A 26,872-nucleotide genomic window follows, 5' to 3' on the forward strand; every position below is an offset into this window, starting at 1 on the left:
TTTTTTTTTTTTAAATTTATTTATTTATTTATTTATTTATTTTTTTTTTTTATTTTCTTTTTTGTGAGGATATATTGTCATGTCATATTGTCGTGTGTGTTATGTGTATTTTTGCCTGTAATAAAAAAAAAAAAAGAATGTGTTCGTAGTCAACTTGCATAGTTAAGTAAGAGCTTAATTAGCGTTTTAAACATAAACCGCAGCCCTGCGTCAGACTGACAAACCTTATCTTTCATCCGTCCAATGGCGCCCTCAGCCTGGCTGTGTCTGCCCATCTCCATCCTTAGACTGCTCATTGGAGAGCCAAACTCAGCTGCACCGCCACCGTCCTGGTCCCGCAGCTTCTTCTTTGCGGTTTTCAATAGAGTACGCAGCCTTAATCACATACGCAGGAAAAAACACCAAGCACACAGAGAAATACACAATGTGAATATCAGATACACACTAGCCCTATAATCAATCTGTGATCACCAACACACAACCGCAAATTAATGATGAAACAGACATGGCCTGCTCAGAAATAACTGAGTGTATTAACTTGACCAATTATTCCAAATTGTATCATCATTCAGATATTCTACACAATTATAACATATGGTACATTATCCTCTCCTTTGATTTCTGATTTGTCCTGACTCATTAGAGATATCCTATAACCAACAGACTTGGTACATTTAAAGCGCATTTTATAGTCCAAAGTAAACGTAATATAAAGCGCGAATGTAAAGAACACGGCGGCGCTTACATTTAAGTTTGTATACTTCTGTGTTGATGTGCGAGTAGCATGTCGTTGAAATCCCGTACACAGGGTGGCAGTGTTTAAAAAAACATCATATTGCACCAAAACCAAACATAGAAGAACAGGAAGCAGACGTGACGACAATCACCGGTAAAAAACAAACATCCCTAACAACACACGTCATGATCGCCCCTACGATCAACCAATCAGAGTGCGCGACTGCATAGACTCGACACAAAACTGAGATTTTTGGGCAGGTATACAACACTTACGCGGAGCCAGTTTTCTACCCCAAATACGCGTCAAACAGCGTCAGTTTACGTGCTGAGATGCCATTTTCATCCAAGTATAAAATGCGCTTAATTCACAAACATGCTTCTAGTTGTAACAACAACAAACAGATTCATACAAAACACATCAAACAAGCCACAAGGAACATTTACATTACACCAACCTCTATGCCCACCAACATACACTGCATGTCTAACTAAAAACAATCTCAGACAGCTGCAATTTACATTACTAAGCAATCCTCGACAAAACAAGGTACATCAAAAAACAGGAACTCAGAAAAACCAGGCACAGTTAAATTAAACACACACAAAACAAAAACACTAGGGTGACACAAGGAGCCACTTGACATGACACAAGCTGTCATGAGCAGGGATGTGATCAGAAACCCCAAAAAGCAGGGGAAAAAAAGGTCTCATTAGAAATGAATGGGTGTTGTCTGTCCAAAAACCCTGAACTCCTGACAAAGCCCCCCCTGAAAAAAACAATCACATCCTTGCACCAGATATACAGAGAGGTATCCATAAGCCAGGAATGATTGCGCTCTACTGGGTCCTAGGAGTGTCTACACAGCGGGAGGAGGTTCTGCCGTAGGTGAGGAGGAGGAGGAGGTTAGGTGTCACCTGTACATTTCTTTTTGAAGCTCAGTGTTTCTGTTCATCTCCTGGTCCAGCCGGGTGTCCACGGCCTTCTTCTGCTCCGCTATCTTCTTGGCTTTCTTCTTTTCTATCTCCATCTGGAACACAGGCCACAGGTTGAGAAGTCTTCAAACCCTGACCATGGTATATTCTCAGGTGGGATTGTCTACTAAATCTAATCCATACCACATTTGCTTGCACAGTTTCTGATCTGTAAATATTTCTGTACATTCTCTGCATATGAGTCAGTACCACTGGACATTTTTTTCTGTATGTATGCTACCTTTATTCATAAATATGTTCTGATAATGAGAACATATAACAACACATTTGCCTTGCAAATTGACGATTTTTCCGTCAATATGGTACATTCATCTGCATTTCTTGATAAGGTGGACAGCTAGTAATGCACAATCTGCATATTCTATACGTTTTCTACATCTGATAATAGTTTTTACAGCACATGTCTAGAATGCCTAGACACTTTCTGCACATATGTATGGCCTTCTTTTAATTCATATTGCACATATTCCATATTTTGGTATTTTTTTCATATTGTGTATATATATATATATATATATATATATATATATATATATATATATATATATATATATATAGATTTCATTTGTATTTTTTGTCCCAGTAAGTTCTACTGCTACTAGAGCTCCTATTTTGCAAACTTTTTATATAGCCCCATTTGCTATTTTCTTCTGTACATCTTATTTTTTTCTTTGCTGTATCTTACTATTTACTGATGCAACGACTGAATTTCCCACATGGACCATTACAGATTCCCCTTATCTTAATCAACCCTTAACCCACAATAATCAGAAGAATTGTGCAATGTTCCACACTATACATAAATTGATATTACAATATTTACCTTTATGTGTTATATACTGCTTATCCTCTCCTTATTCTTTCTTTCTTCAAAACAAAACAAAACAAGTGCTTTAAAATGCATCATCACGGTCACCTGCGTGTTGAGCTCTCCTTTCTCCTTTTCCAGCTCTGCCAGGCGCAGACCGAGTTTGGAGCGGCTCTTCAGCTCCTCCTCCCACAAGGCCTGAGAGTCCTGGGCTGTGTGGGACAGCATGCTTTGCTTCTGCACCTGAGGAGGAGAGAAGAGGGGGACAGACGCTGAGAATTGGATTATAATACACAAAGAACATGATATTTATTAAAAATTATTTATTAGTAGCTAACCTAACACCAGCATTGTCAAGATTTGCTTTGAAACATGGGTAAAATAGGACTCATATTAACAAATTTGTAAAACAAACAAAGAGCACAAAGAGCTGAAAGTTTGATTAAGAAAGAAACCAAATATGCCACCAACCTCTCGATTGAGTTGGTCTTCCAAAGTCATCTTACTGCCTTGGAGGTTTGTAACCAAGTCCTCCAAACGACTTCTGACCTGAGGGAGTCAGAAAAAGTGTGAAATGTGTGAGAAACTTTGTTTTGTTTGGTTTCAAATCTTTTACCATTTGGGAATGTCATGGAAAATTGTTCAATCTAAAGGGTGTTACGTTGCTTTTCTTTTTAAATTTTCACCACTTTGGAAAGTCAGGAGGGTGCTTCAATCTAGACTAGAGGAAGTAACATGCATCATGCAGCTCTAGGAGCAAAAGACCCCACATACCAAGATCATGCTTGAGGGAGAAAGCACACGGTCCCATCACCAAAAAAAAAGACCCAAACCGGATCAGAGGATGTATATTTTTTCATGTATTTGAATTCCTAGTGCAGCAGCTTGTACAGAGAGCCCAATTAATCTAAGTCCATTTCTTAGGTAGATATATGATTCTCATCAATTGATTATTTTGGAAAAAAAAAAAGAACATAGGTCAACCCACACAGAGAGACTAAGCCTATATCCACAATACCAACCCCTCCTCCAGGTGAAGAGTCAGATGGCTGGAAAAGATTAAATACCTTATAATATATCAACAATGATTCCATAATGAAACGTCAACCATTTGGTATCAAAACAATAGTTAATAGATAGTGCTGAATATCACCATATTGAGGTATTTTGCTTTTTTAGTTGTTCATTAAAGTAGATTTGATGCCACTGATATCCTGTGCAAAATAACTTTATGTGTGGGCAGATGACCGGGTTAGGGTTGCTTTTGGTTAGCACTCACCATGGCAGCTTCCTGGGCCCCTTTCTGTAGTGCGTCAATTTTGTTGGACTGTTGCTTTGCGGCAGCCTCCAGCCTGGCGTTTTCTATCTCCAGCCTAACATGACATTACATTGACACTCTGTATCACAGGCATTCATCTATCTATGCAGAGTTAAAGGAGAGATATACATTTAAGACCCTGCGCTCATATACATTGGAATCATATGCTTTTTCCCCCCACAAATGACAATGTCATCTCTTCAATCCCCAATGTGTACACTGAAGAAAATGTACTATGGTGTGGGTGTATGTGTGTGTGGATACCTCTGCACAGCTTCCTCCAGCTGTCTGATGGTGGTGTCTGAGCCTGCCGAGGCTGACAGCACCTCCTGGAGTTTCTGAGCCGCAGTGGTGAGCTCCCTCTCCCTCTCATCCAGACTGCTCTTCAGACTATTAATACGTCTCTCAGCCTGAACATACTGGTCTTCGCTTTCCTCCAGCTACATGACAGAGACAGAGCATCCACCAGATCAGAGAGGTTAACAGTGGATCTCAACTGTCAACTCAGGGAAAGCATGGGGTGTGAGTTATTGCCGTTTGTGACCGAGAGCTCTGTCTTACAGGTTTCAGTAAGAGATTCTATAATGAGCCATCTCATTTCAGCACAGCGTAAGGTGCTTGATTGAAACTCATTTTCAAAACATCAGACCTGGTGAGAGTACACAGCCACAAGGTGGCACTGTCCCCTTTCTTTACCTTCCCTCTAAGTCTCTCCATGTCCTTGAAGAGCCGGGCCTTCTCTTCCTCCAGGTCATTGCGGTAGCGTGTGTTGACCTCCAGGGACGCCTCACTCATTGACAGCTTCTTCAGTGAGTCAGCTAGCTCCTGCTGCAACTGCCTTAGACCGGTCTGTGATCAGATAGAATTCAGAGAGAGCGTGTCTAGGTTAGACACTAAGAGAGATCCTGAACTCTGGGAGGTGGCATGTGGAAGAAAGGCTAAAAGTGGGGCTGGAGGAAGAGGTAGTGTAATCCTCTTACCCTCCTCTATCTTGGTCTTACCTCTCTTTCATTCTTCTCCTCTTCTAACTTGTAGACCTGGTCTCTGAGATCAGCCGCCTTGCTGGCCAGCTCCTTGCTCCTTTCCTCCACTAACTGCACCCTCTCCTCGCAGTCAGAGCGCAGCTTGGACAGGATGTCACTGAAGCGCTCTTGGGCGTCTGTCACAGCGCGTTCCTTTGCCACGCCTTTGTTTTGGGCCTCCTCTAGCTGCTGCCGCAGTAGCATGCCCTCACTCTGAGCTTGGGCTAGCCGCTCCTGTGTGGCCTCTTGGCGTGCTCCAGCCCGGCTGACCTGCTCCCTCTCGGCCTGCAGGGTTGTTTCCAGCTCCTTGGCACGTGCAGCTGCCTGGTCCTTCTCCCGCTGCAGGACCTCCAGCAGTAGGCCTTTCTCTGTCAGCTGCAGCGTGGCACGATGGACCTCGTTCTCCATGCTGTTTGATCGTGCCTCTGTTTTGGACAGTTTCTGGGAGAGGCTGCTGACTGCCTCGCGCTGACTGGCCGCTTCACCTGTAGAGGAGAAATGCTCCAAAGTCTAATAGGTTTGACTTCTGCAAATACATTCTTAGTTTTTTTTTTATTTTTAGATTTGCAGTGCCAGTTTACCAGACTAAGTGTATCACAAAATTCCAGTAATCACAATTTTACTGGATATTGGACTATGTATGGTAAAATATTCCCACCACTGTTCACCTGTGTGTTTGTCTTTAAGACGCTGGTACTCATCCTTCTCCCGGAGCAGGGCTTTCTCTGTGTCTGTGTGGGCTGCCTGGCAGCGCTCGGCCTCCTGCAGAGCCCCAGCCAGGCGGTTACGAGTCGACTCGACCTCTACCTCCAGCGTCTCACGAGTCTGCCGCTCGTTCTCCAGACGGGTCGTGGTTACGGTCAACTCGGACTTCAGGGTCGCCAGCTGGCTGTTGTACTGGAAGACAGTTTGTGCCAGGGCCTCACTGTTGAGTTTGAGGTCTCGACGAGCATCTTCCAGCTGTTCCTTGAGGGCCTCGCTCTCCTCTGTAAGGTGGCTCTCCTTAAGGTTGCTGTTGGCACGGGAATGCTCAAGCTCTGTCCTCAGGATGCTCAGCTCCTCCTGAAAGGTAGCAGTCTGCTGGAGCAGCTCCTTCTCCCTGTCACTGGCCTCAGTGAGCTGAGACAAGGCCTGTGGAAACAGGAAACATTCAGCTGATGAATGATTTGCTCATGTCAACAGGGTTATCGGGCCATTTAGATTTCAAAATTCCATATTTTTTTCCAGAGCTTCATTTCTTTTCTGGCTTGGTGTTCAGTATAATTTACGCTGGTAAATTATACTGAACACCAGCCTCTATTAGCAACACCATGCTGTATCACTGTATAGATTAAGATTGAGAGTGAGGCACAATATTTTTCTTAAACTTTTCATGACCTATAAATTAACAAACTAGTTTTCTGCACATTTCCATACACTCCAGACCTGTATAGAATCCCTGTATCAACAGGCGTAAAATGTTACAAAAATGGCCAAATCATAAAGTTTAACAATATGCTCTAGAATAATGGGTCAAACTCTGTGAGGATTACCTCATTGCTCTTGCTGATGTTTCTCCTGTTCTCCTCCTCTATCTCCTGCTGCTTGCGGAGGTGGCTGTTGAGCAAGTTCTCCTGCAGGGTTCGTGCACTCCGCTCCTGAGCCAGCAGCCTCTGGGTCTCACTGTGGTCGTCCTCAAGCTGGGCGGTTGACATTCATAACATTCATAAATGCACCAGCCAACAGCTGGCCAACTACTCATACAGCGTTGCATCCCTCATCACATCGGCATGAATTCCAATTAGATTTCATAAAATGATTACTTCTACCTGTATAAAAAAGGTTCTTTGCAACTGTGATGCTACATGTCCAAAACAATTTCACTATCTCATAACTTGGCTTCATCAATAAAAGCAGTACAGCTCAATAAAATCATTGTGCACATAAGTTGGACAGACAAACAAATCAAGTCTACGAGGGTGTACCTGTTTCATGTTGTTGACCAGTGTTCGCATCTCCAACTCCAAATTCCTGAGGGTGAGCTCCACCCTCTGTCTCTCCTCGACCTCCAGCTGCTGCTGCTCCTCCGTCCTCTTCAGCTTCTCCCTGGTGGCGTTGTACATCATGGTGGCATTGCGACGGTTCTCTTGCTCTTGTTTCAGCTGAAATCTATATCAAGTGAAGGATAGCATTTTTAAATCAATAAATCATCCCAAGACAAGGAAATAGAGAAATGCAAAGAACAAACAAAAAAATTTAAGTAATTAAATAAGGAGAGAGAAAAGCATGCATGAGGCATAGAAACTACGAGAAGAGAGGCCAGGTCCAGGTGAGAGAGAGCCAAGAGCAAAAAGAAAGGACAGACAGACTACAGCTGTCAAAAAAATCATGTCAGATTGAGAAATGGTTCTCACTTGAGGTTAGTGACTTCAGTCTGCAATTCCAGCTGGTTGCGCTCCAGGGCAGACTTGACGTCTTTAACTTCCTCCAGAGAGCTCTTCAACTCAGCCCGCTCCATTTCCAGCTGGCTCACCTTGTCTGCCAGGTGCCCATGGCGGCTTCTTGCCTTTTGGATGGAGCGCTCGTACTCATGGAAAATGTTCTGCAGCTTCACCATGCTTCTGGAGTCTGAGGGATATAATATGGGAGAGTCAGCAAGGGAGCCCTCTGGGTCTTGGTGCTCAATGGGCACACAGACATTCACATTAGCCTCTGAATACGCCTGTGAGATCAGGCCTGGAATTTCATCATTTTAAAATGGAGTAAACCAATTTTTAACGGTTGACTTATGCTTAAATTTTGACTGCCCAAATGGCTAAAATAAAAAATATTAAGGGCAACCTCTGTCTTTGCTTTGTCCTATGAAAAAGAACATGAATGGTATGATTTTCCATTAGCGATGACAATAACAGACTGGGGTGAAGCTAATCATTCTAAGCTGGACTTATTGACTATTCTGGCCCATCCCTAGTGAGCAATGACAAAAAATAGTATCAAATGTACTATTATAACTGAAATGCTGTGTGATAATTGTTCAAGCACAGCTATTTAAAAACGTGTAACTGCAGTTTGAGTGTTATTGTGTTGAAAGGGCATCGCCAATCAGTACCTAAGGTGGCAGAGTCCAGCTTCTGGATGAGCAGGGAGGCATGACGATAGCCTGAAGTGGGAGAGTCTATGTCATCTGTGGCAGTGTCTGATGACTGAGTGAGCTCATCGAAGTCTTCTGCCATCTCCATTTCCCCAGGGGTCTGAATCTGGACACACATCAATTAATTTATCATCATCATTTTGTTTCTCACACTGTATATTGTATTAAAACATAAGCCAATAAAATTGTGGAAGTATATTTAAAGTCAGACAGTAAGTGCAAATTACAATTTATTATAACTCAACAGAGGAAGTTAATTGACAAAGTGACACTGGCAGGGTTTTACCTCGTCTCTCTGCTGAGTTTCAGATGGCAACCTAGGCCACAAAAAACACAGGGAAGAAGAACAGGGGTTATTTAGGAAACTGATGTCACATGCTTCGTTGTCAAGCTCAGTATCTTTAAGCTGAGGAGGGAGAGTCAACTGAAGTGTGATGGTATAATGCAGTATACTATTCCATTTGTCAGAAAGGTTAGTCATGCAACTATGTTGAGAGAAGTGAGTCAAAATCAAGGTAAAGGAGGCCTTGATTGTTACCCACCATCAACAGTGGAAGTGTTAGTAAGAGAGGTGACGCTGATAAACAGTGGCATACTGCATATATACCTTCCTTCATCGTCCGACACTTCACTTAAAGTGCTATCGTCAAACACAGAGAGGGGGTCTCCGTTAACATGGCTGTTGGTCTGAGGGGCTCTACTGCGCCGGGCCCCTCTGACCAGCTCCAGCTGTGAGGTCCCCTCTACAGCTACAGCTTGCCCCTCCTGCTTGCTGTTATTGTAGGTCTGCTGGAGTGGGAGGTGTAACTGCACCGGGGCCATGTTGGTGCTATGGAAAGCAATAGACCTAGTGGTGAATGACAAGCCCGATGACATGTTACACCTACACCTGGCTGCCCTGGGAGATATAATTCAAGCAGGGCCTCAGAATAAGGATGGAGGAAATCAAAATTTTGACTGGGGTCTCTGTTAAATGTGTCCTGCAAGAATAACAACTTTTATTTACAGAGCATTTACCAAAAAAAGTGTTACAAAATGCTTTACAGGATAAATAAAAATGAAAGCAATAAATTAAAAAACAAGGTATGTAGCAGTACCTGTGGCTGAACAAGTGTTTATTATCTGGTTTCTCATTTCAGAGGACATTGAACATGGATGTGTCAAGCTTTGAAAACAATCTGTAAGGATCTGGTGTACATACCAACAGAATATCAGGGCCTAAAAATGTACCTTAATTATTGTTAAAAACAATACATACCTCTTTGGACTTCTAGACCCCAGTCTTTGGGTAATACTGTCAGTGGCTGCAAGCTGCTGTTCCCTTTGAGTTGCTCCATTTCCACTCGGCAGCTCTTTTCGGCATCCTAAACTGGTCTCAGGTTTCTCCGCTTCTACTCCTTCCACTTCTGCTCCACCAGCATCCCAGGAAGCACTGGACATTTGCACCTCCAATGCGGTCTTTGTCCTGTCTTTGCCAACCTGAAAAGACAAGGGTAAATGTTTCATAATCAAAGTTGAGGGATCAATGCAAAGTGAAACAGGTTGGGGCCAGCCTTTTAAAATGCGTTTTGGAGCACGTACCTGTATTCTTTGTCATATATAATTCAGTGTGCCACCCCTCCCTCGGGAGACCTAACACCTTAGTGTGGCTACTCTATGTGACATGGTATTTGCAGTTAATTACAAGGAAGCGCCATATCCATGCACTTTTATGCTCACTATAACAAACATTCTCAAAAATAGCATTGGATCAAACTGGTGTTATCAGTCAATTGAGTCCTTACATATATTATTGTTATGGACATGATAGCCTTTTGGATAGTCTAACTTGAATGACAGTCTTTCAAAACTAGAATCTAAAGAAAGTAGAATTCTGCGAGGCCCCAAATGTTACCTTGTGTGACACAAAATGCATTTTCATCTACAAATTCCACAACACATTGTTTGATTTCGTCCACAAGATGCAACACAACACTTCATGTCATGTGCAAAGCTGAGTTTCTGGCTTTGATTTCGTGGATTCGTATTTTCATTTGAAAATGCATTTTGTGCCATGAAATCAATTTAGAAGGTAACATTTGGTGTCCCAACGCCCCCTTGTGGACAGCGGATCTGTTCACAACCGAGTGACGATACTTTGAAAAATTTCAAACTTTGTGTTGACAGCTTTTGGTGGACTGTCAGAATCAGTCATTTTCAGCCGGAAGTGATGGTTGGCATAGCAACTAGTAAACAATATATGTTTTCAATAAATTAATTTCAATAAATTAATTTGATTTTTATTTAAGGCGTTTGTAGTGACGATCTTTAACATAAATAAATTATTGTGATTATTATATTCGATGAAAATATGTTCTCACTCCATTTTTTGGTGCTAGTTTTGGTAAATAACGAGCCTTTATAAGACAGATTACTTTTAAGAGCAAGCTAGAGCTACTATTGATAATTCAATACCTCCCTACTCTAGCTTTGGCTAGCTAGCGCTAGCTTGCTAGCCTCCGGGCGCTCCTCCATCTTCCGTCAAGACGGACTGTGCAGTAGAACCGTTGGGTGGCGAGACTGCGTTGAGAATTCAGGCACGTCTAGCTGTCGTGAAAAAGTCGCGTTCGTGCTCGTATCGCGCACCCGCCTGCTCGCTCATCCAGTGTTCAATTGTCTTTAACTTTTTGTCACCGCGATGCGGCGTTTCACCACACAATTGATTATCAGTGGACACCATGTCACCAGTTTGAAAAATGGAGGAAAAGTTGGTTCTCGAGGTCTGTGATTTCCCAAAACTTAACCGGGACATTAATGGCAGACTCCAAAGTGTCAGTGCAAGAGTGGGTGCATGAGGTAGGCTATGTACATTACAATTCAGTAGTTATATATGGCTATGTAAACATGTGCAAACGTTAGCAGCATCTGGACTACACAGCTGTGCGTTGCGGTCGTTTCTATGGTTACCACGCGCGGAGCACCAGCTATTTTCCCCACATGCCGGCGGTGCGAGTCCGCATGCGGCTGTCGCCACACGGACTCATTTGGGGTCATAGTGATACACACCCTGCAGCTGTTCCAATGACTGAATGAACTGAACTCTGACTTTATTAATTCAGCTAGTACTCAGCTAGGCAATCCAAATGAGCTTCACATTAGAGTAGTACTATCAGTTCATTGCCAGTAAAATGTACTCTTATATCCTCTGAAAATCACCCTGGATATCATCAGTCACCTATATATTCTCTACGATGTATACAAGTCCGTCTTGTTGACTATGGGGGAAGAAATTAGTTAATGTTCCCTAGTAAGGATCACTCTGTCATATGGTATAGGAAGAACTTACTTCAAAGCTGAAATTCAACATAATTTCAAGATAACATTGATCCCAGAAAACATTCAAAAGGCTGGCCGAAAGTTAATTTACATAAATCTGTTCATTCCATGGATGTCAAGTTGTTTTACAAATGTTATATTATAACAACTCCATGTATGAAGACTAATGTCAAACCAGCATGCATGAAACAAAATCCAATACAGCAACTGCCACATCATTCCAATAGCACTTCTTTTCAGGGTAAAGAAGAGTATTATTTACCACACCACCTTCACACCACATCAGCTGGAGAGTTTGTGCAACAGAATTGATCGAATGTAAAGCTACATGCAGAGTCCATGCACGAAGAAAGACGACAAGTCACTACTAAAGAAGATGAAAGATGGCACTTTCTGTGGTTTTTGGAGTGCAATCCAGAATGCCAAACACACTACAACTGTGGATTGAGTGTTGTGCTGACAACCTTAAAAGCCACTAATGTTAGTTTTATTCTGTAATGTCTTTCAGATTGGTTAAGACAGACAGACTGTTGGAAAAAAGTATAAATGAGTTCTATGACAATTCAGGAATAGTGATGGTAGCAAAAGGATATATGGAAGGAGGAACATGCAAACTTTTCTACATGAAATTACACTTGGGAGTATTGTGACATGGAAAATTGACATTTAACACAGATGGAAATAAGCCGATGTGACAGTTTGTGGCCATGGTTTGGGCTTTTTCCTCACACTCACCAAAGGTAATGAAATGGGGAAAAAAATGAAGAGAAAGAGAGCCAATCTAGAAGGGACTATGGGAGTAAGGGGCGGCCATCCTCTACCTCTTTCTGTAGTTGGGCCTTCTCTTTCTCCAAGTCCAGGAACACAAACTTCAGCATCCCTACCTCATGCTTAAACCTTTGCATGTCCTCTTCCAACTCTTCGTCGGAAACCCCTGGGGTAGCTGCAGAATGTATGCTTAGTGAGGGAGGACGAGATTGAGTGAACTCTTCAGGATCCTCGTCTGAGCTCGCACGGTTCCTCTCAGCTTCATCTAGATCAGTAGTGTTGCCCCCCAAGGGAAGCTCCGGATGTGGTTGCTGGATTGGCTCAGGTTTGGTCTCATCATTCAAGTATGAGTTCAAGTTGACATCATCAGACATAGGCTCGACATGGCCATCGGTAAAAGCCTCGGTAGCATGATTTATGTTGCAGTCTCTCTGCGTGGTGTAGCTTCCTGCAGAGAGCTGTGGTGAAGGAGATCTGCAGTCCTCCAGAACATCATCACTTAGGAGATCCAAGTCTTGAGCCTTGCCGCCCTCACTACATGGGGGCTCACAGGCCTGGATCTGGTCCTCACACTGGGAGTTCTCAGCTGACTCAGTCACGGAGTCTTCCAGTCCTGACTCCCGCTGCTCAGGTATGGGGAGGAGAACTGTACTCCTCGCTCTGGCTGTGGGGCGCACAAAGAGTTCCCCCTCCTCCTCATCGCTTGACGCCTCTTCTGCAGAGGGAGATTCAGCCTTGGCCCGCTCTTCTTCTGTGATGTCTTCTGCAGTACATCTGTTTGCCTGAGATAGCTCTCCAAACTTCTCCTTCAGTTCACATGCGACGTTCTTGAAGGTGGATTTTACATCCCTTTTCTCCACCTCTACCCAGAGCTTCTCGTAACGTTTCTCCCACTGGATGTCATCACCCACTTCATCTCTTAACTCATTGTTTTCTCCACTCTCAGAGCCCACAAGGCCAGAGTGGTGTGGGTTATTTAGGTCTAACTCTGATGTATCTAAAGTATCATCTTTCTCCTTTGATGGCATGAGCAGACAAAGAAATACACAAAGAAACAAGACAAAAAATGCACAAACCAAGGTTTGACTTTGCAATATAGATGTTTAACTTTTCAAAATACAGACAAAAATATTGAAATGAGTGTGGAAGCACTGTAATATCTGATTCTCATATCATTTCCTAATTATGACATCACCAACTTAAATCTTAATACAAGGAAATAATAACCACTTTACTACAGGGAAAATCAAGCCCAAATTGTTTTAATATATCACCATGTTTTGTGTAATTAGAGATTATGTCTATGCCCTTTGATCTTGCTTAATGTTTTCAAATTAATGCATTTTCACAACATGAGTCAAAGAAAATCGCAGGATTTTAAGATCCTCAAGGGAAGAGACTCACACAATGTAAAACAAATACGAAAGATACAAATTCATAATGTCAGAAACTAGATAATTTTATCCAATTTGGGTAGTTGTTTGTCAATGTAACTTCACTTTGAAATATACCCATTTATTATTTGGACTGATTTTTCCTGTGAGTGGGAAAGCATAACAGTGCTGTACAGACAGTTTGGGACAAAAAGCACAAGAGGGTGAGAAATGAGGTAGGATTGAGGTGGGGCAGGGTATTTTCTGACGACTCACCTTTTGTTGCTGCTGTTCAGGCTCTTCTTTAGTCGCACTGTTTCTTGCCATCGGTGAAGGTTCATGCACAGGAGAATCTACACAGGAGACAGCCAGTCTTTATCTAGAGCAGAAGGCATGTGTACACAAATAGGCCTGCTTTACAAGTCATGGGGTCCCTTACCTGGTGTCACCACTGCCTGATGCTCAGCTATATTTGGGAGCTGATGGTCAGTTTTAACTGGACTGGAAGAAGAGGTCACATTGTCTGAATCCCAATCCGATTCTGAGTGACAGAAAGTCAAAGTGAGACAGGGAGAATTATTGTGTGAATTACTGAGGTAAATAATAAGGACATTGAAATCAAGTCTTATGGTTTTTTACCTTCTTCGCTCTCTGGTTTCTGAGGCACCATCTTCCTTGCACGGGGTTGGGGATGGGGCAGGGGCAGGGGCAGGGTTTGGGGAGGGGAATGAGAGGTCAAAGCATGTGGGCTGGGCAGTGTTGACATTCTCTTGTCTGAGCTGATGCTCCTCTGGGGTGCAGGGGGTGCTGCTGCAGGGATTTCTTGCTCCTGCTCCTGAATAGATGGAGTGGAGCATTCTGGGACCTCCTCGACTCCAGGGGAGGCCATTCTGCGGCCAGGGAGGGTCCTTCTACTGGTGGTACTGGCTGAATCCCAGTCTGAAGCATCTGCACCAGAAACACAATGAAAACCTGGATGAGCAATAGGTAAAACATGGTATTGATACTGCCAGGGTTGGGGGTTCAATTCCAACTGGGGCAACAACCAAAAATGTATGCGCTCATGGCATACATGGTAAGGTGCTTATATCATGTAATGGAGAAGATCTGGGAAATGCTATTTCAGCACTGCAGTGTGTATAATTGGGGTCTAAAGGGGGTCGCACACAGGACGAGAAGCGCCGCGCCACGTAGCAGATTGGACAAGGCGCAGGTAAACCACATAGGAAGCATCACACAGAGAGCGCCAGTAGACGTTAATATTTATAATAGATTAACGTTATAACTTACCGGTACATCCCGTTACTCCCGCAATCTTCCTCCAAGCTGCCGACTTTCATTGGTTATCCTTAAATAATCTGTGATTGATGGCGTATAATTCCGGATATTTACCTACTTCATTAATTAACCGTTCATCATCCATCTTTAGTTTTTTTTTTTTTTGAGGGCCATTCATAGAGTGAATGAATGGATATACTGGATAGCCTACATTTATTTGATTTACTAGGCGATGATTTTTTAGATGGAAAACAAATGTCAGCTGACAAAATAAAAACGAGTTATTGTTTTTAAAATATTAGATGGCTTGCTACTTCTGTTCACAATGATACATTTCAAGCTGCATATCTAATATTGATTTGTGGGGCTTGTTCTGGGTTTAGTAGCAATAGTGGAAAACATGAGTGGCGGTGAGTGGCGCTCCAAGACCTGTGTACACCTTCACTGTAAACACTGGTTTCAAATTTTTGGACGCTGTATGTCGTCCGCCAGACGCGTCCGGTGTGCGACCCCCTTAAGGAAGAACCAGCCTATAGCTGGCAAGGTCAGGAAAAGGTTCTAATCATCTAATCAACTCTAAGTCCATGTGCACTGACCTGCTTTTTGAGCTTCAAAAAAAGTGTGATGAAAGAAACAAACACAGTAGCTGTAGTCAACTTCATTTAGTGCTTTAAAACCAAAACAGTTTGTACCAAATCCCCAACACCTGTAAGTCTTACCCGGGACCATGGGACACTAATTAGGGGTCTAAGTTTGGGAACATTCACTTTATGTTTAATTAATACAGTCTCACCAAAATGTGCATCTGGAGATTTAAATAGTTCAGCTTACCTTCAAGATCGTCAACATCACCCAGACCAAGCTCTTCCATTAAATCTGTTGAATAGAAATGAAGTACAAGGTTAAAGAGAAATGGACCTAACTGCTTCAAAGAAATTCATTTTTCTAACATTTGGAATCATGAGGCTGAGGAACAATCCAGTTTACCTGTCTTTCTATCAGTATCTCCTTCAAGCTTGCTCAAAACAGACAGTGGTTCCCATTTTGCCTTCTCAGTCTGCCAGAGGGGGAAAAAAACATTGTTATAGAAATGGACCACCATTTCATACATTTTCTACAGCATTAAATTGCTGAAACCTACCTCTTTCTGTGCAGCAGCATCATTATTCACATCTTTGCCATCACTGTCATTGCAACCTCCATTACCATCATTACCGTTCTTTACAACTGCAAGACAAGACATATATCATATGTTTGGCTGAGACAGAACAGGAAACATTTGCTGGACAAGACAGAACAATGTTCTGATGCAATTGAATGAGTTTGCTTGGTAGTTTGCCGTATGAAGCCAGAGCACTGTAAATAGCTTTCTCATGCAATTGAGCTCATGGTTAATTAGCATGAAGATGCATGATTAGGCAAAGGACAAGCATTTAGTTTCCCCTGTTCTGGTTTCAGTGGGACACAAGTTCAGTATTAGTTTAGAATGTTGAGAAGTGTCATATTCACTCATCTCAAAAGAAGTATTTGCAAATATTATTTGAGCCAAAACAGCAAGCTGTCACTGAGACACAAGAAAGCCAAGCAGAACTTGTGACCCTCTAAGACCCAAAATTGGGAATATGGGATTCAAGGATAGCAGTCAGGAAGGAGTATGTTTCATGCATTCTCTTATAGTGATCATGAGGTGATGGTCAGTCCTCTGGGATGGTTAACATGCTGTTCTTCAGGCCTATGAGGCAAGACAAACACTCATACCCACTCCCTGGCTGCCTCTTGGCCTGCCTACACTCCTCCGAGGCTCTAGAATTGCCATCGTATTGCTTCCTTCCCCTCTTAAAAAGGAGGGAATATAAAACAAGTCTACAAAAGAAATGTAACATACTGTTGGAAAGTCTGTTTGACTGATGGAAATCACAGTGCTTATTTTAATTGAGAACACACTTGCAAACATGAACCATTACTCAGACAAAGATTTAATACATGCATTAATACATTAATGCACATTATTCTATGATCATGATATCATAAGAAGGTCATACTGTTTCTGCAGCATGGAATGGTGCCTGGAATGATTTTATAGAAAGCAAAGCTATAATGGCTGTCATCAGTTCTTTTGCTTTGACACATCCAAAAAAGGATTAACAATAAAGTGTGAATTACCTTCTTTATTCTGCTCTTCAACAATGGACATCTCTTCTTGAACTTGAGCATGAGAGCTTCGTTCCCCATCATGTGGCTTGTTGGGGTTTTCAGAGTGGGACTGAAAGAGAAAAAATAGTCTATGAGGACAGGTATAACAGATATCTGATCCTTCAAGGTATTCCAAAACACCTTACTGTACCTCAGAGTCCCATGAATCCTGCTCTTCCTCTCCCTTCTCCAGACCCAACTCAGAAAGGAAATCTATGGATGAGATTTCAACAGATGTTGATTAATTAAGCTGTTGTTCTGGAGTGTATCTGGTTGATGTAGGTTTACGCTTAATTTGAACGGTAATGGTCCTCACAGTCACAAAGTGTGTCTGTGGCACCCGCAGAGGGTCACAATGAGGGTTGGCAGACCCTCAGACATAGCGTGCACAACTAGACAAATGTAACTACATGACAGGGGCTGCACACACTGTAGATACGTTGATTGGCTTGTCAGAGTAGTGAAAACACTACCTCACATCCCTTCTGGCACTACAGCCATCCAAGATGGATTGATTTGAAGGGAGGTTAGCAGAGCTCTAGCAATTACAAAAACAAAAAAAATTCCTGGCAAGAAATCACCAAAATTCTGCAATTCGATACTGAAGTATATACCAGAAAGTAGAAAAAACCTTAGCGACAGATTTGTTAAAAGAAACTAAACAAAAGCAGCACATGCTCTGCACACCTAGGTGCAATCATTGGGCACAATACTATAAATGATGGAGTCTGTGTACTATAAACTTGATTATGCACTTGTTTATAGTGCCAGCACCAGGGCACGTTACTGTGATGACTAGAATGACCTATACATTGAGATCTTGACAATGGTACATTTCTATTGACCTTTATTTATATGGTGCACATGTGGCTGTTTTATGTTTAGACCATCCATTATGAATAGAAAAGTCTATATTTCAGTATTTGCTTCTTACCCCTTTGCCTATCTTTTGAGACTTCTGTCTCTGGAACAGGCGTGGCAGCAATGGGGGAGTCTCCTTCATCTACTTCAGCCTGATCATTTTCATCTGTGAGGTCTCCTTCCTCTTCCTCCTCCTCCTCGTCTTCATCTCTCTCCTCCTCTTTGTCATCATCATCATCCTCATCCTCCTCAATGGAATCTTCTTTTTTCTGTGTAAAGAAGAAATGTGGTTTATTCATAATGAAATATTCTCAAAACCCAGTTCTACTTACAGCAGTCCAAATTACAACTTTGGCAGAACTGGAGTGTTTACAGAGGCCTTATTAAGAATAACTAGACTACATCACAGAAACTGCTACACTATATACCTAAAAACTACCTGTTGTATTCCACCACACAAAGCCTGTTTTACCTCGGTCACAAGCTCCTCAATGTTTCTGAGCTCTGGACCTTCCTTGCCCATGCTCTCTAGCTCAACATGTGAATCTACATCAACATCATCAATGTCAGTTTGAGGTAACTCCTCGTCAGAATATCCACCACTGTTGGACTCATGGCACGGACCAGCAGCAACATCATCTTTGGTGGGTGGGCTGGATAATTTCACTTCCTTTACTGGTTCTTCATCGAGGTCATCTAATGAGGCTGTTTGGGGGACAGTGCCACCTTTATCACATAGTGGAACATATGCAGTTAATCTAGGCTCACGTTCTTCGTCTGACTTGTCGCCTTCACATAGGTATCCATCAAGAGTGTTGTCAGAATCATCTCCCACATTAGGCACTTTGATCGTGGCATTGGCAAAATCGTACTGCAGCATTTGGTCCTGGCTGTCAGAATCCTCACTTTTCTCCTCATCTTTGATGGGATTCTCTTTCTTATCATCAAACAGCTTTTCTTCCTCCAGTCCGTTATATTCTGCAGACTCATCATCCCCATCAATCATTGATACGGGAACCTTCTCGTCATCTTCATCTCCCTCCATGTCAACCTTTTGAGAGATATCTACGTCAGTTTCTTCATCTAACTTCTTGTCCATTGCACTTGTGGGTCTAGACACTAGTGATGGCAAATTTGTTGGTGTAGAAGGCCTGCTCTTCAAGACTTCACCATAGTCAACATTCTTTGTCTTAGGTACAGGGCAAGCTGCAGTGGGTGTACACTTGTGTGGTGAATTTTCTGCTTTGTTTTGAATGGGAGAGATAGGCTTTTCTGGCTCATCACTTTCATCTTCATCATCATCATCATCATCCCAACTACCATCATCATCTTTCTGATTATCTAATTTTCCTCCCATTTCTGGAGATAGAGAACTGGGTTCAAGATCATCATTATCTAGTATCTGGATACTGGTTGTCTTTTCGTCCTCAAGTTCTGGTGACACTGCAGGGGAGGCATCATCATTTGACTCTTCCTTGCCATTTTCTTCATCTTCATCTTCCCAAGAGTCATCAGAACACTGCTGCTCTCCAGCCTGGTTTGTTGATGATACAATATTCATACTAGTAAATGGTGATGACACTTCTACTTCTACTGAACCAATAACCTCTAACACTTCACCTTTGGTGGAGGAGGCACCAACTTTTTGATCATCATTATCTGAGGAAGAATCCCACTCTGATTTTGACTGATCTACATTTGATTTAGCTGATCTGTTTTTTGAGTGAGGAGTGCTTGGTGAAGAGAATTCCAAAGAGGACTTTGATTCACCTACCTTTGGCTTAGGTGAGATGCTTTTTGAGAGAGGTATCACTGATGATGAAGAATCCCACAAGGACTCCAGGTTGTCTTCATTTGGTTTAGGTGATATACTTTTTGACTGAAGAGTCGTTGCTCCTGGCAATAAATCTGATGCTTGAGCATCACCTTTCTGATCACGAGCATCTGTGTTTACCTTATCCTCTTCTCTGGGTGAAGCACAGTTGTCATTGTCATTTTCCTCTAATGGGGAGCCCAATGAGGACCTGCGTTTTCCTACTTTAGAAGTCTTTTCATGTGATTCATTATCATCATCTTTAGCATCTAAAGAACCGTCTGAATTTTCCTCTCCTTCATCCTCAGATACCATATTGCTTCGGTTGGCAAGTACTGTGTTGCGACCAAATCCCACCTTTTGATTACCCTCATCATCATCATCATCACTGTCATTCCACATTGTATCAACATTGTCTGGTTTATCACTCCAGGAGTCTGTATCTAGGTCGTCATCATCCTTTTTCTTCTCTTTATCAAAATCCTCCTCAACCTTGCTAGGTGAATGAGTTTGGGTGCTATGTCTGGAAGTCATGAGGCCTGCAGTAGAACCTAGGTCTGAAATTATGTTTTGATCTGATAGCCATTTACTTTCCTTCCCACAGCTTTCATCTTCATCAGATAATTTAGATTCTACCCGAATGGCTGACACAACACAGTCATCCTCTATATCTAGTGTCACCGGCATACCATAGTTTGATATCCCAGCTGAACTGATGTTCTCATTGTTTTGAGTCTCTGTATTGGTCGCACTCTCTGGAGCCTCTACTTTCTCAGCTATACCTACAAGACTAGGACCAGTTACTTTGTCAGTACCAGGTACATTTTGAGTATTACCACTGCCAATAATCTTAAGGTCACCAGTGGCAGACAGTTTTTGTATATCTTCTATTCCAACGGTGTTGTCCGGGACTGAGGCCACAGCATTATTGTCATCCTCTTCCTCCTCACATTCTTGCTCCTCTTCATCTTCTTCCTCATCCTCCTCTTCACTTTCCTCATCCTCGTCTTCATCATCATCATCATCCTCCTCCTCATCATCATCATCTTCCTCCTCCTCCTCCTCCTCATCATCATCTTCATCTTCTTCCTCAGAGTCCTCTCCTTCTGGGCTTCCCTCTGGAGAGTCTGATCTTGCTTTACTACTTGAAGGCTGCTCTGAGGGCTCACTTTTCCTCAGCTCAGCTCCACGGTCTGCTTGTTTTAAGCATGAAGGACAAGAATAGAAGAAAAGAAGGAGACAAAGATGTCACAGAAATACAACTGGCACAGTTTCAACATCGTTATTTTACCTTTTTGTAGTTTGGGAGAGGGACAGAAGTCATCTGGGGAGCTTTGGAAAAGGAAGCAGGGGAAGGGGCTACTAGGTGCTGTGGAGCTTTGCTGGATGGTAAAGCCTTGGGGAGGGATGGGATTCTCAGGACTCTATCCTCACTCTCAGGCTCAGACTCTGTGCCGCTCAAGGATCTGTCAGGTTGTGCAGAAGCTACAGGGCAGGCAGGGGTCAAAGATTACTACCAACAACCACAAACTATGGAGGGACACCAATAAGTGAACAAGGTTAAAAAATTTACCAGCATCCTCTCCATTCTTAGAGGCAATCAGTTTCCTTAGGTTTACCTTCTGTGGTTTCTGAAAAAAACAGCAGAACAAATAAGGGTCAGAACTGACTTCAGAAAAAACAATATTTGTAAGAATAAATGTGTAACAATCACCTTTGGGATTAAATCTGATTCATCATCATCTTCTGACGATGGCCAATCATCAGCAGCACTTTTTGAAGCCCTGAGCAGGTAAGAAGAATGACATGAACTGGGAAGTCACATAGTTGTTGACTGTTAAGTTTCAGATATTGAAAAGAAATGTGCTCACCGACTTAGTGACTCTGATTGAGAATTGTCCTCGGTATCTGCAACACAACAGAGGAACTTGGTGTTGTCAGTTGTCAGTTTTTATACACCTCAATCCTCTTTATTCAAGACTTATCCACATTGGAACCAATTTCAGAGAGGTTCATGTTGCACGATTATATTTATGCTATCAAATGTTGGGTCCTAAACATAGCTTAGCATCTTAAAAAGTGCAGAAAGTGCAATCCACAAAACACTATCAAATCAGCATAACAAAATCAGACACTTCCTCAAGACAGGAGGTGGGTAAGTGTGCAGCCTTGGTAACGGTTAATCATCTTTACTGGAGAAAAAACATTGAATGCATAATTCCCTTTGAATTATACAAGTGCAGCATATTTTTAATTTACGTTAAGAGACAAAGATAAGCCCTGAACAACTTGAATTTGTCTGATTTTGCTGTCAAAGCTATATCTATGCATAGTAATACCTCTCCCTGCTTCATTTGCTCCATGCTCTAGATCCAGTCAAGTGGTATTGCATGAGGGATAAATGAAATAATCAAGGTCAATTATGAACAGACACAATAATGATACAGTACTAGGTTAGACTGATAATATCCTCGTACCACTTGTTTATTATGATGCAATGAAAACTCATCTTCCTACCATCTTTGTCAGTGGCTGGTCCTCCCAGAGAGAAGCCTGCTTCAACATCTTGGGAAGGACTGCCCAACAGCATTTTTTTCTTCTTTTTGCTCGGGACTTGATGTGAGAGGGAGGGCATGGCGTTCCTCTTGGTACCATGCTCAATGATGAGGTGGGAACAGCTAAAAGGGAGTCAAAAGGGAGTCATGAGACTGAAAATGTCAGCATGATTCATTTCCCATTTGTCACCAAGACAAATTCCTGTACATTTATTGTACTTGTATTAAGTGATTCTGATTGTGATATGCTAAAAGCCAAAGGAGATGTGGATATTATGTATACAGCAATCCTCTAGGTCAGGGGTGTCAACACATCTGTCATGGAGGGCCGAGAGTATGCAGTGTTATATTCCAACTAAAGACTCCACTGGGTGATTTCACTGATTAGCTCCACCTCTCTGGTTGAAAGTGTGCTAATCAGTGAAAATCACCTGAGTGGATTTGATAATCCACTCAGGTGGATCCAAGGATGCCAAGGATGCCAAGTTGATACTTGTGACCTTGTGGAGAATGTTCTTCCCAAGTTGACTTGGAGAGAACAAACTTCACATGAACGTAAGCACAGAGATGCATAATTACAGTTTGAGATGGACTGTGTGATTAATTTAGACACACAGCTGTTAACTTTCCCAGCTGTTTCAACTGGCTCTGTACTAGGACTGGGCGATAAATCGATTTTATCAATTAATTTGAATTTATGGTTTAGGACGATGTGTAAAAATGAAAATCGAGATTCACTTTAACCTGGGTAAATACGGCACGGATCGCTCTCTGTCAATCAAGCCCCACCACTTCCCTGAGCTTCTGCAGTTGATTACAACACCCACCGAGATTTCCCCTCAGACACAAACAGAGTATCAAGGTGGCAGCACACGCTTCTACAAGTGAGGAGCTCGTTTGGAAGTGGTTCGGTTTTGCAACATCCGACGTCGAGCGAAGCACCGTCCGTTGTAAAGTTTATCTAAAGTCTGTGGCAACTAAAGGTAGCAGCGCAACAAATTTATTCCAGCATCTCCGACAGAGGCAGCAGCCGAGTGGGAGAAGTGTGTGGCACTGCGAGATGCACGAGCTAGCGGCAGCCCCCAAACGGCTGCTAAAAAGCAGGTAACATTAGCAGCATCATTTTCCTGTGACATCCCATATGACAAGAAGGGGCCCCGGTGGAAAGACACTACAGATGCGCTGGTGTTTCATATGATTTTCATACACTTAGTTTGTTTTTAAGAAAAAAAAATCGATTAAAATTGTAAATCGGGTGTAGGTGTGAAAAAATCGGAGATTTTATTTTTAGGCCATATCGCCCAGCCCTACTCTCTACTGTAGACTACAGCGCTGCTCGGACGTGATGCGTTGTTCTCGCAATGAATCTTGGGGCTTTCTATTAATTCTTGTCAGTCGAGACACATCTGATGCATCCTCGGCTAGCAAGTAAACTTAGTCCTCAGTCCTTGTGTTAGTTTGTTTTGGAATCATGCTTCTGAGGTTAGGCTAGATATTACGTAAAAAACCCGTCATGGAGGATAGAAGAACGCATATTGAGAAAGACCCCTGGTATAGTGTTTGGTTGGAACAAAACCTGCATACTCTCGGCCCTCCATGGCACATGGTTCGACACCCCTCTAGGTGAATATATGAGCAAGGAAAAGAAACAGCTTACGCATGATGCCCATTCATCACTGCATGGTCATCAGATGACCATCCTTTGGTATCCTTTAGTGTAATGTCTGCGTCAAACTGTAAGAGCAGCCGCAACATATTGATTTGTCCATTGCCAGCAGCTATCATCAATGGGGACCTAAAGGCAAAATAAATGACAGCAACATGACCTAGTGTAAACTGACATGTCAGCAAAATTAAGGTCATTCTACATGTATCACAAATGTGCCATTGTTTTGCAGTGACCTTTGCCCCTGGTCCTTAAAATTCACATCAGCACCCTCCTTAAGGAGAAACTCAGCCATCTCCGCATGGTTCTCACGGACTGCCACAGTCAAGGGGGTGAAACCCTCCTAAAAATCAGATCAAAATCAATATCCTCTTTCAGTGCACAGCCTTCATCACAATAGCAACACCTCAATGTTAAAATATGATCCAGTGACTGATATCAAACAACGCTGTAGCATTTTAACATGTTAAAAAACAACAATTATTATTGTGTATAGTTATCATGTAACTGTGCTCCTGTCTTTAGCTTCATGCTCTCTCTATTCTAAACCTATAGGAGATAAGCCTACTCCCCAGGGCTTTGCTAATGTGTTTCTTTCACTGTGTATTAGCTGTGCTACTGCAGACGGTCCCAGTATGTGGCCTGAGGCCGCAAGGGTTACCTTGTTCTGGGCGTTGATGTCAGCCTCATGCTCAAGGAGCAGCATGGCAGTGGAGATGGCAGGGATGTTTGCGGCCAAGTGCAGGGCTGTGTTCCCATTGATGTCCACCAGGTTTGGCTCGGCATGATTCTCCAGCAGTATGCTCACACAGCGCTCATACTGGCCCTGCACCGCCTGCCATTGTGGAGTATTAACAAGAGTGTGGGGACAAGGCTCTAAACAAGACATGCATTAAGAAATCGGCCAACCATGCTCATCACCAATACATTTTACTTTAAAAGCGTTGCTCTCTCCATCTAAGACTCTCATCATCCAGGATTACCTTCATCAAGGCGGATCTATTTTGATTGTCGCATAGGTTAAGCTTGGCTTTGCTCTCAACGAGGAACTGAACCACTTCAACATGTCCACTGGCACAGGCAATATGAAGCGCTGTTCTGTAACAGGAAAAAAGGATGATAATTTTCTCACATGCAAGCATTCTTATTCACACTCTTGTACTGACCAGACATAATGAGCCAATTCAATGCTGACACAAAAAATAATTTAATACAATTAATAATAATTACCATTAGAATACTACTTTTAAAACTAACAATAATAACATTTACTGTGCCCAAAATCTGTGATTTCCTTCTAGAAAATATGCAAGGAATAGGAGTAATAGGAATGCAAGTTATAGTATATAGTGTGTTTAGAATACGTCAGACTTCATTTTTTGAATGGGTCAATGAATGGTTACCTGAATATTTAACTAGTTCTGACAATTTCCACTGTTGGGGATTTTGGATTAGTGAAGTCCTACTGTAGTTTCTAAGGAACAGATGCCTCACTATTGTTTCACTATAACAAGCCACTCTGTAAATTGGCTCAAGCACTCCACTAACACCACAATTACGTCTGCCACATACTACTGGTAAAAGGTAACTAGATCCTACCTTGAAACACAAGTAGAAAAGAAATAATGGAGGTGTCGCATCCATTTTACTTGGCATTTAAAACATGAGTTGGCAGTATGAAATACTGGATACCAGTTACCATAACTCTTGTTCTGGGATTTTGGGCTTTAGCATACTCAGCTATGTGAAAAATGTCCATAATGAGGACTATTGAACAGAAGCTGCTAAAAATATACACACTGATGTAATAGTGGATAAATGAGACGTTCTATAGATAGTGTTCAGAGAGATAAAGATAAGAGCGTTGGAGAGATGAAGTGATGGTGGCATGATATAAAACAATTCATGGACTGCAATAATGAGTAATATCATAGAGGACAATCAATCCAGCAAGGAGTAACAAGCACTGTGCCTACTATCCCATTTACCTGTTCTCCTTGTCAAGCTGATTGATGTCATTCTTCTTGGCAAGCTGCTTCAGCTTTGCCACATCACCCACTGAGGCAGCCTTATGAACCTTCCCGAGGTCCTTTTCTTTCAGTTCATAGCCAACAGAGAGCACACTCCCATTGTCGGGGGTGCTGGAGGGGAATTTCTTTTTCTTAGTGAAGTTGAATATCTTCTTCATTGTATAAAGAAGCACAGCAGACAGCGACGCGACCGCATTGCTTTTGCACCGTCACTACCTGCTTCTCAGCTGCTGCTGGAGGATCACCACAGGCGTCTCTCCCATCCCTAAAAATAAGACGTGTAAAGCGGATTAGCCACTCAGTAAAACCGCGTTGAGAGCATTGCAAGCTCGCTAGATATTTCTTTGAGATAAATAGGCGACATGATCATTCGAACACATTTGATAAAAAAGTAAACCAGCGCCTGGCATTTCAATCAACTGGACACGTTAGGAAACACTCATACTTTTCATTTCATTACTTTAACGCTAACTGTTAGCTAGCTGACTAAACACTGATGCCGATTAGCGATCAAGCTAACGGTAGCCTTACAGTTAACGTTAAGCAACGTTTACCCTCATTTGACCATACCTTTGCTGGAAACCGGGGCATACTCTATAACGTTAGTACCTACGACTTACAATGTACTATGTTGACGTTGCATTACTACAGCGACTTTGTAAACTAGCATAGAAATTAAACATAACCCAAGCTTATAGGTCAGCTAGTGAGCGTTGTTATATGAACGTATATCTTGTGCCTTGTTACCATGGCAACTGACTGCACAAATGGTTGGCTACCGTACCCATCTGACGTTATGTTGATGTTGACAGTTACCTTGATGTCATATTTTTCTCCTCTATCATTAACTAATGATTGATGCACTCAACAGTTTCTGGTATTATCTTGTCCAGGAAAAAGTAAACATGGTGGTCAATGCTAAAAATCTGCTTATAGTTGCGATCATTTGTTGCCTAGCAACATTACCTAGCTAACGATTTCAATGGCATAAGTTAGTAGATGGCTCCGTGC

At 42.3% G+C, this 26,872-nt stretch overlaps 1 protein-coding gene across 2 annotated transcripts in view; it reads right to left on the reverse strand.

Moving 5' to 3' along the window:
- ankrd26 (ankyrin repeat domain 26) overlaps window positions 1-26,872 on the reverse strand; it is a 32,799-nt gene that overhangs the window by 5,520 nt on the left and 407 nt on the right. The window contains exons 2-37 of one of the 2 annotated variants that reach the window (XM_078283270.1): window positions 25,820-26,126; window positions 24,815-24,929; window positions 24,493-24,666; window positions 24,068-24,174; window positions 23,823-23,960; window positions 22,128-22,288; window positions 21,950-21,976; window positions 21,482-21,518; window positions 21,325-21,394; window positions 21,184-21,241; window positions 20,902-21,095; window positions 17,871-18,066; window positions 17,088-17,149; window positions 16,907-17,006; window positions 15,885-15,970; window positions 15,731-15,800; window positions 15,575-15,619; window positions 14,105-14,413; window positions 13,905-14,006; window positions 13,742-13,818; window positions 9,268-9,488; window positions 8,617-8,838; window positions 8,296-8,326; window positions 7,968-8,115; window positions 7,273-7,486; window positions 6,844-7,027; window positions 6,412-6,558; window positions 5,548-6,010; window positions 4,859-5,364; window positions 4,554-4,706; window positions 4,122-4,297; window positions 3,819-3,912; window positions 3,011-3,088; window positions 2,648-2,782; window positions 1,654-1,766; window positions 225-375 (exon numbers count right to left, since the gene is read on the reverse strand). In XM_078283270.1, coding sequence (XP_078139396.1) covers window positions 225-375; window positions 1,654-1,766; window positions 2,648-2,782; window positions 3,011-3,088; window positions 3,819-3,912; window positions 4,122-4,297; window positions 4,554-4,706; window positions 4,859-5,364; window positions 5,548-6,010; window positions 6,412-6,558; window positions 6,844-7,027; window positions 7,273-7,486; window positions 7,968-8,115; window positions 8,296-8,326; window positions 8,617-8,838; window positions 9,268-9,488; window positions 13,742-13,818; window positions 13,905-14,006; window positions 14,105-14,413; window positions 15,575-15,619; window positions 15,731-15,800; window positions 15,885-15,970; window positions 16,907-17,006; window positions 17,088-17,149; window positions 17,871-18,066; window positions 20,902-21,095; window positions 21,184-21,241; window positions 21,325-21,394; window positions 21,482-21,518; window positions 21,950-21,976; window positions 22,128-22,288; window positions 23,823-23,960; window positions 24,068-24,174; window positions 24,493-24,666; window positions 24,815-24,929; window positions 25,820-26,019 — 5,364 coding nt within the window. In that variant the 5' untranslated portion in view covers window positions 26,020-26,126. The remainder of the gene's footprint in view (window positions 1-224; window positions 376-1,653; window positions 1,767-2,647; window positions 2,783-3,010; window positions 3,089-3,818; window positions 3,913-4,121; window positions 4,298-4,553; window positions 4,707-4,858; window positions 5,365-5,547; window positions 6,011-6,411; window positions 6,559-6,843; window positions 7,028-7,272; window positions 7,487-7,967; window positions 8,116-8,295; window positions 8,327-8,616; window positions 8,839-9,267; window positions 9,489-13,741; window positions 13,819-13,904; window positions 14,007-14,104; window positions 14,414-15,574; window positions 15,620-15,730; window positions 15,801-15,884; window positions 15,971-16,906; window positions 17,007-17,087; window positions 17,150-17,870; window positions 18,067-20,901; window positions 21,096-21,183; window positions 21,242-21,324; window positions 21,395-21,481; window positions 21,519-21,949; window positions 21,977-22,127; window positions 22,289-23,822; window positions 23,961-24,067; window positions 24,175-24,492; window positions 24,667-24,814; window positions 24,930-25,819; window positions 26,127-26,872) is intronic. The other variant, XM_078283271.1, reaches the window with a different exon arrangement.

Source organism: Centroberyx gerrardi, chromosome 4, assembly GCF_048128805.1.
Source record: "Centroberyx gerrardi isolate f3 chromosome 4, fCenGer3.hap1.cur.20231027, whole genome shotgun sequence".
NCBI lineage: Eukaryota > Metazoa > Chordata > Actinopteri > Beryciformes > Berycidae > Centroberyx > Centroberyx gerrardi.